The sequence below is a fragment of the Rhipicephalus sanguineus genome, chromosome 11, assembly GCF_013339695.2.
Source record: "Rhipicephalus sanguineus isolate Rsan-2018 chromosome 11, BIME_Rsan_1.4, whole genome shotgun sequence".
Lineage (NCBI taxonomy): Eukaryota > Metazoa > Arthropoda > Arachnida > Ixodida > Ixodidae > Rhipicephalus > Rhipicephalus sanguineus.
This window is the reverse complement of record NC_051186.1, coordinates 126,821,746-126,829,414: the sequence shown is the minus strand read 5'-3', so window position 1 is coordinate 126,829,414 and position 7,669 is coordinate 126,821,746. Positions and strand designations below refer to the sequence as shown.

Genomic DNA, 7,669 nt, shown 5'->3' with positions numbered 1-7,669 from the left:
CAACGTACCTCATTCCAAACTGATATTTAAGCTAAAAAACTATGGTACTCCTGAACTACTCGTTTCTTCGATCGCTGACGCAGAGGCGCTTGAAGAGCCGGGAGTACGAGCGCGAGGACAGCCGCCGCAAGATGGCGTCGTTGCCAGGATCCCAAGATCCCAGGGCACCAACGATGACGGCGGCGACGGTGACGCGCTGATATCGCCGGCGGAGGTAGGCGGCCACGGGCTCATACTTGGCCAGCTTCTCGTTGCGGGCACCAGGTCTGGCCGAAGAGCCGTGTCGCCCACCGGGCGATTTTCGAAGGCCACCGTGAACCGCGGCGAGGCAGCAGCTCGAAGGCGGGCGACAACCGCGTTGTGGCGGGCCGTATAGCGGGACTCCTCTGAAGGCAATGGCACAAGACGTGCGGTAGGGTCTCGCGGCTGTAGCCGCAATTCCTACAGCGCTGGTCACGCCCTCCGGAGTCCCACATGCGGGCGCCGTTCAGGGGTAGCAGGTTGAGTCTGGCGCGGTGTATGAAGCGCCAGTCTGCAAAGGTGGTGAAGGCGCCGGTACGGAGGAAGTGGGAGCTAGCTGGATCCGCCGCCACGCACGCCATCACCGTCCCCTGGTTAGGCTGGTCTTGCAGAGCGCGGTCCCGATCCGCAGAGACGACTTCGCGGATGGATCGCATTACCCGGTTGCGGTGGGCGGAGGTGATGTTGGCGTCCCCACAGGTGATGCGCGGGTCCTCGGGATCCAAGCACCAGGCGACCTGGAGACGTCGGGAGGCTTTGCGGGCCTCCGTCCAAACGGAGCGTAGTTGGCTCGCGGGCGCTCGGAAGGCGGCCTCGGTCGCTCCAGCCAGATACGCCTCAACCTCTGCCCGGGTGGGGTCCCAGCCTAGGCGAGCCTCTGCGATGGCGTAGAGATCCCGGAACGCCATGTCCCGGAGCTCGCGGTCGGAGGACGTGATGAGCTTGAACGCATTATCAATGCGACACACGTCGCTCAGCTCCGCGGCGTCAGGAATGGCTGCAGCACCGGCACGGGAACTCCCGTAGACGTATCCGTTGGATGCGTTCGCCGGCAGGTAAAGTGTCCTCTTGATCAGGGGACGAACGGCGTCGTCCAGGCGGCGCCAATCGGTTTTGGTCAGGACGCCGCACCTCATCGCGAAGTTCAGCGCCGGGTAGACAAATGTCCGGACTGCGTCCAGGCGCTGCCACGGCGCGAGCATCGACGAGAGGAGGGTCGTGGCCTTGGCTATGGCGTCGTCGATGACTGCGCTGTCGGAGGTGACCAGTCGGAAGCCCACGGGACGGCCCAGGAACCGTTGCGCGGCGTGGTCGCGTAGACCCAAGGCCCAGGAACCGTTGCGCGGCGTGGACCCAAGGCTATGGGCCGCCAATTGCTCGGCACTTGCGGGTCGCCTTTCTTGTGGATCAAGACAGTGCGGGATGTTCGCCAGGCGTCCGGGGTGCGGCGATGGTGAAGGCACGCATTGATGAGTGCGCACAGGAACTTGGCCTCCGGGTCGACGGTCCGCCAGTGGTTGTAGGTGAGGCGGTCGGCTCCAGGGGCGGTATTTTCGGATTTTCGCAGTCGTAGTAGGACGTCGTCGGGGACGAAAGGTGTCGTGTCCACCGGGTTGGGAGCGGGTGTGTGGCGGAAGAGGATAGAGGTGTCCGCGTTGCGCTCGGACCAGGTGGTTCTCCAATGGTCGCAGAGCTCCTGGAGGGGAATGGCACACTGTGTGGACGGGCCCTCGAGGATGAGCCTTACTGCACGTCGGCGATTGCGCTTGTAAAGCCGCTGGATGTCCGCGGCGTTGGCTGGGTTGGTAGGCCGGTGTGGGCGACCTGGGACCAGTGGTCGAAGGCGGACCGCTTCAGTCGCAATCTCGACGGCTTGTGTCCAAGCAGTCTCGCACTCTGCCCAGGAATCTTCGGATGGAGGCTCGCGGAGAAGACGACGGAGTGTTCTTGTCTGCTCCGCCAGGAGAGCCGAATGGTCCGGGGGTAGCTCGACGCTGACGGTGTCTTGGGCGATCGCTAAACAATCGTGAGCAGTTCGTGGACATAGGTGGGCACCATTCGGCCTGTTTGCCAGTCACTTCTGGGGTACCGCAGGGAGGAGTGTTGGGCCCTTTGTTGTTCCTCTTGTACGTCAATGACATTGTTGATGTTGTCAAGGCAAATGTTCAAATAAGACTTTTCGCGGACGATTGCGTGTTGTTTAAAGATATCACCCGCGCTAGTGACCAAGATGATCTCAATGAAAGCCTCAATCACATTTTCCATTGGTGCAATCAATGGGGGATGACCTTGAATGTAGAAAAAAAAGTGTTTTTCTTCCAATTTCCCGAAAGAAAAGACCTCTAAATTACACTTATATGCTGGGTGTCTCTGCACTTAAAGAAGTCACTGACCATAAATATTTAGGTGTCACTGTTTGCAACAACCTGTCCTGGAACCTTCATGTGCAAAACATATCTTTATCTGCCTTCCGAAAACTGTGTTTTCTTAAAGGGCCCCTCACCAGGTTTGACCATTTTGAGCTGACGAGCGCAATCCATGCACTAGGCGTTCACCATTACGTCTGCCAAAATTTGCAACGCTACGCGCCGCGTAAATGGGTCAAATTTCAAGCTGAACGCTGCTTGCCCTTCTTCTCGCGTCCACGCGCCCAGAGAATGAGGGGATGACGTGCATGAGAGAATGGCCCTACGTAGATGGTAGTGCTGTGACGTCGCTCCTCTACGTAGACGAGTGTGCTCTGACGTCGCCAACAGTAGCACGTGACACTGCGATAATTATTTGACACGACGCGTAGTTTTTGTAATTTGTTGCTTGAATGGATGAATAAAACTTGAGAGCAATAATAAAACACACAAACGGAATGTGTGCGTTTCCTTTTTTTAATTTTTACTGCGAATCGCAGCGAGATTCGAGACTAATCTACCTCCGTTTCGCACGCGTTCGTGTTCTCGCGCTTTGCGCATCGTGCAGACGCCACCCTTTACAACGAAACTAATATTCTACTGCGTTCCAGCGCTCATTAGGCTCATTTATCCTCCCGCGTCTAACTAGATGTTCATGCGGCACACCGCTAGTCTCGCGTCCGTACAAATGTTGCAGCTTTCGTGCTCAGTAATAGGTTGAAAGCCAAGTGATCGGCGAGGGCGCATTCGGCATAACTTGCAGAGATGAAGCGCAAAGAACGCCGCCACAACACCGCTCGCGTCTCGGGGGCTCGGGCTGGTTCGGGCGCGTCATGCGCTCGTGACATTCTGTGCGTATGAACTTCTCGATGCGCTGCGGGGTTCTCACCAAGACGGACTGGCGTCGCCATACGCCCTCTGATTAAGAGGACCCTCTACCTGCCGGGCAATGCATCCAACCACTACGTCTACGGCAGCGCTGGCGGCGGCGCTGCTGGCATCCCCGTGGCGGCAAAGCTCAGTGACGTCTGCCGCATGGATTCAGCGTACAAGTTGCTCACCACGCCGACCGGGTTCTCCGGGACATGGCGCTCGTCGACGCCTATTCGGTGGCCACTGCGAGACTCGGATGGGAGGCGACCCGTTCCGAGCTCGAGGCGTACCTCTCGGGAAGCATCGAGGACGCGTTCCGTGCCCCAGCCAGCCAACTACGCTCGGTGTGGACCGAGGCGCGCAAAGCGTCTCGTCACCTGCAGGTCTTCCGGTCCCTAGGCCCGGAGGACGTCCGCATCACCTGCGGTGATACCACTATCACCCCAGCCCACCGCTGCAGAATGATGCTGTCTCTGCGCGAGGTCCTGGCCGCCGACCGAGATCGAGCCCTCCACGACCAGCCCAATCAAGGAAAGGTCCTGGCTTGCGTGGCGGCTGACCGGGCGAGTTCGCACTTTATGCGCACTGCAGCCTACACCCATTTCGCAGACTGGCGATTCATCCATCGGGCCCGACTGAATCTCCATCCACTGAACGGCGCCCGGATGTGGGGACAAGCGGATCGCGACCAGCGGTGCCGCGTCTGCGGCTACTCCCGGGAGACGCTACCTCACCTCGTGTGCCACTGCATGGCGCACAGCGCCATGTACACGGCGCGACACAAAGGCGTGGTGGAGCGCCTCCGCAACGCCACATCACCCCGCTTCACCGTCGCCTTCGCTAATCGACCAATTGGTGACACCAACCTACGACCCGACCTCGTCTTGGTGAGCGGCGAGGAAGCCATCGTTCTCGACGTGGCCTGCCCCTTCGAGAACACGCCCTACGCCCTCGCCAACACGCGCAATGAGAAGGTCGCAAAGTACGAGCCCGTTGCAGCCTACCTTCGGCGTCGTTACCAGCGCGTCACCGTGGCCGCGATCGTCGTCGGAGCCCTCGGCACTTGGGATCCCGCCAACGACACCATGCTTAGGAGGCTATGCGAGCGCCCGTACCTGCGCCTTTTCAAACGTTTGTGCGTGAGTGAGGTGACAGCGGCCACGCGCGCCATCTACCACGACCACGTGCGCGCTGGCAGGACATAACCCGTGCTGTGCCCGCCCCTCTCGGTTGTGATGTGCTGTACCGTGTGCCTTAGCCACATCGGGGCCCTCGGCCTACATTCTCCAGTCGCACTTCGCTCACAAGGACACGTTGCTTCACAGGACAGTTGCTTCACAAGACAGTTGCTTCACAAGGACACGACAGTGGCGGATTCCACGCCAATCGACGTCACTGAGCTCTGCACCTTGTTACCATCCTGCCTATCCAACACCTACTTCTCGCACAAGGGTGAATTCTACAGGCAAGTTTTCGGTAGCGCTATGGGAGCATCCATTTCAGTCACGAACGCAAATCTAACACTGGAAGTAATTGAAAACAAGGCATTCAAATTATTTCAGCCGAGACCCAAGGTCTTTCTAAGATACGTCGATGACTGCTTCTGCATTATAAACAAGGACGTGCAATCTGTCCTTGACTGCCTAAATGGCATCCACCAAGTTCACGGTGGCAGAAGAGAAAGATGGTTGCCTCCCTTCCTTGGCCGGGGGGGGGCGTCCTTTCGAAAACACGCGCGAGGCCTTCACCAATACGAGGAATGACAAGGTCTCCCGATATGAGCCCGTCGCCGCCTACCTCCGTCAACGCTACCAGCGTGTCTCTGTGGCAGCCGTCATCGTCGGCGCGTTCGGCGCGTGGGACCCCGACAACGACCGCGTCCTACACCGCCTCTGCTCGAGACCCTACCTCCGCCTCTTCAAGAAGATCTGCGTCAGCGAGGTACTGGCAGCGTCGCGGAACATCTATCATGTTCACGTGCGCGGCGGCCGTCACTAATCGCTCGGCGCTACGTGTTGTGCTCTCGCAGGTGCACGCGATCCCTGGTGGGATCGCGTGCACCTGCGATCTTCCTCTGTGCATCTGTGTGTTCTGTGGCGTGTGTTTGCCGTGCCATCCAGTGCGCTACCTGCCCCTGCGTGCCTTCCCGGGACTCTGATGCGTGTTCGCGCATGCCTTTTCGTCGGGAATTGCTCCCGGCCTGGTCCAGGCCCGTTTAGTACGATTGGTTGTGCTTTACTACAGCCCCTCTTATTCTGTACTAGCTCCCACAGCTCCGACAGCATGCTCCTACAGGCCTCACCTTCGCCGTGTACCGAAAGCCACCTGTAGTAAGATGTTATTAACAAGCGAAAACGAAACTGAAGAAGACGACGGAGTGCGCGCGAGAGAGGCAAACGTGAAGCGCGTGAGCTTGAGAACGGCGACGGGCAGAGCGTGCGTAGCTAGCGAGCGAGCAAGAAGCAGCTCATTCGATCCGCGAGCTGGGGGCCATCAGACCAGCCGGGACGAGCCTGGCGTTTCCTGTGGCGAACGGGTGTCCTAGACGAGGCCTTGCGGCGTGTTCCTGCGGTGGACGTGCGAGCGGGCCAGACCAAGCTACTGATGGTGTGCCAGATGGTGTCCGAGACCAGCTAGCTACCAAATCGAGCCATGGTGCTGAGGCTGCTGGGGTCCGGCACTACTGACTTCTGAGGGCGTAGTCCTGGCGCCACGTTTTCCGGTCCGGCACTGTCGAATGCTGAGTGGACTCGGTGCTACACCGGGTGCATAGTGGTCCGGTGCGGGCCTGAGCGAGCAGCTCGGGATCTGGGTCTGCCACGTCGACGTCTCGTCGTGCCTCTCCTGCTGCGAGCGTGCGTCAGCTACGCGGTCGTCGGTGCCGTGAGTGACGTCTACGGAACAACAGACTGCGTACTAGGCAGGACGCGCGGATACACGCGTAGGCGTATAGGCTGTAAGGATTGAGGCTTAGAGGGAAAGTAATCTTGTATATTAGTGTCCAGCAAGTGCATGTGCATGTGTTTGTTTTTTTATGAGTGTTGTGTATAAATGTTTTCTTGTCCTTGACTCTGTGTCTGAGGGCCCACGAACCCATCATCACATTTGGCGAGCCTGCCAGGATGGCTTATTAAAATCTGAAGCCATTACTCAGATACAGCATATCCCTTTAAATCACGGTGTGTACAATTGTACACATCAACCTCGGAGTCGCATCACGCACCGCATGTTTCTTCAAATGGCCTGAAACTTAGTGTGCACATTCGCGCAGGCGTCCCGAGGACAACTAGCGGTTATTTAACTTCATTATGTTGGTTATTGCTGCAAATGTGCACTTTGCTAGAGACACTACTATGTTCGACGATCGTTCGACGTGCGACGGTCTAGGACCGACGTCAAGAGTGTTTTCTTTCTTCGCTCGAAAAACATACAACCAAAAAACAAAGTGTGCATGCATTTTGGGCCTAATAGTTGATTCTTTTTATGCAAGGATTGAAGCTTACTGATTGCAGAATAATAAGATGTTTAATTACACGCTAATTAATATTAATTACTGTAACTCACACAAAACAACACATTCCTTCATTTTCTTCCCTGGAATGTATTACTGAGTGCCTTGGAATAATGCCATGCAAATTTGATGCATTTGCAGACAGTGCATCATAATTCGTGACTGAAAGGGATATGTCATGGAGAAGGAAAGATTTATTGCAATTGGCCGAGAGCTAGGGTTGGAGAATGTTGAGCTCAGAGAGTGGGTAGAACGAGAGTGCGCTCAAGCTCGCGATGAACGCGCTAAAGAACGCGAGGTCGCGAAAGAAAATGTAGAGAGACAACAAAAGCTACTGGAGCAGCAGCAGAAAGTGCAAGAACAGGAGCTGAAGATCCTAGAGCTGAAGCTTCGACTTCAGGAGAGTACAGGGAGGCTACAGTCAACTGAGACTGATGAGCAAGGAGGATCTAGCACGAGCACCAGAGGGATAACGGAGATCTGCAGCCCTCATAAATTGATTCCGCCTTCAATGAAGCTCGAGACGACCTCGATGTGTACCTGCAGCGGTTTGAGCGGGTCGCAACGTGTCAAGGGTGGCCGCGTGAAAAGTGGGCTCTTTCGCTTAGCCTATGTATGACAGGAGAAGCACTAACCGTCATAGGCCGGTTAGATTCAACAGCCGCGCTGAATTATGATAAGCTAAGAGCAGCGCTTCTCCAGAGGTTCCGCTATACTGCGGAAGGTTACAGAGAAAAGTTCCGTAAAGCCAAGCCCGAAGAGAACGAGACTGGTCTGCAGTATGCTGCAAGAATCTCCGGCTAGTTTGACCGTTGGCTGGAGATGGGCAAAACGGAGACAAGCTTTGCTAGCTGGAGAG

At 56.8% G+C, this 7,669-nt stretch overlaps 2 protein-coding genes across 2 annotated transcripts; one reads left to right on the top strand and one right to left on the bottom strand.

The window, feature by feature from the left end:
- Positions 1–230: 230 nt before the first annotated feature.
- Positions 231–1,223, bottom strand: LOC119375376 (uncharacterized). The gene has a single exon (XM_037645557.1). It carries the CDS (start codon positions 1,221–1,223, stop codon positions 231–233), a length of 993 nt encoding a protein of 330 aa, XP_037501485.1.
- A 2,288-nt stretch (positions 1,224–3,511) lies between these two features.
- LOC119375375 (uncharacterized) lies at positions 3,512–4,504 on the top strand. The gene has a single exon (XM_037645556.1). The coding sequence runs from the start codon at positions 3,512–3,514 to the stop codon at positions 4,502–4,504; it is 993 nt and encodes a 330-aa protein (XP_037501484.1).
- Positions 4,505–7,669: the final 3,165 nt, after the last annotated feature.

Bases quoted from the DNA above. Each gene is read 5' to 3' on its own strand.
- LOC119375376 (XM_037645557.1), bottom strand. From the start codon at position 1,223: ATGCTCGCGCCGTGGCAGCGCCTGGACGCAGTCCGGACATTTGTCTAC.
- LOC119375375 (XM_037645556.1), top strand. From the start codon at position 3,512: ATGGCGCTCGTCGACGCCTATTCGGTGGCCACTGCGAGACTCGGATGG.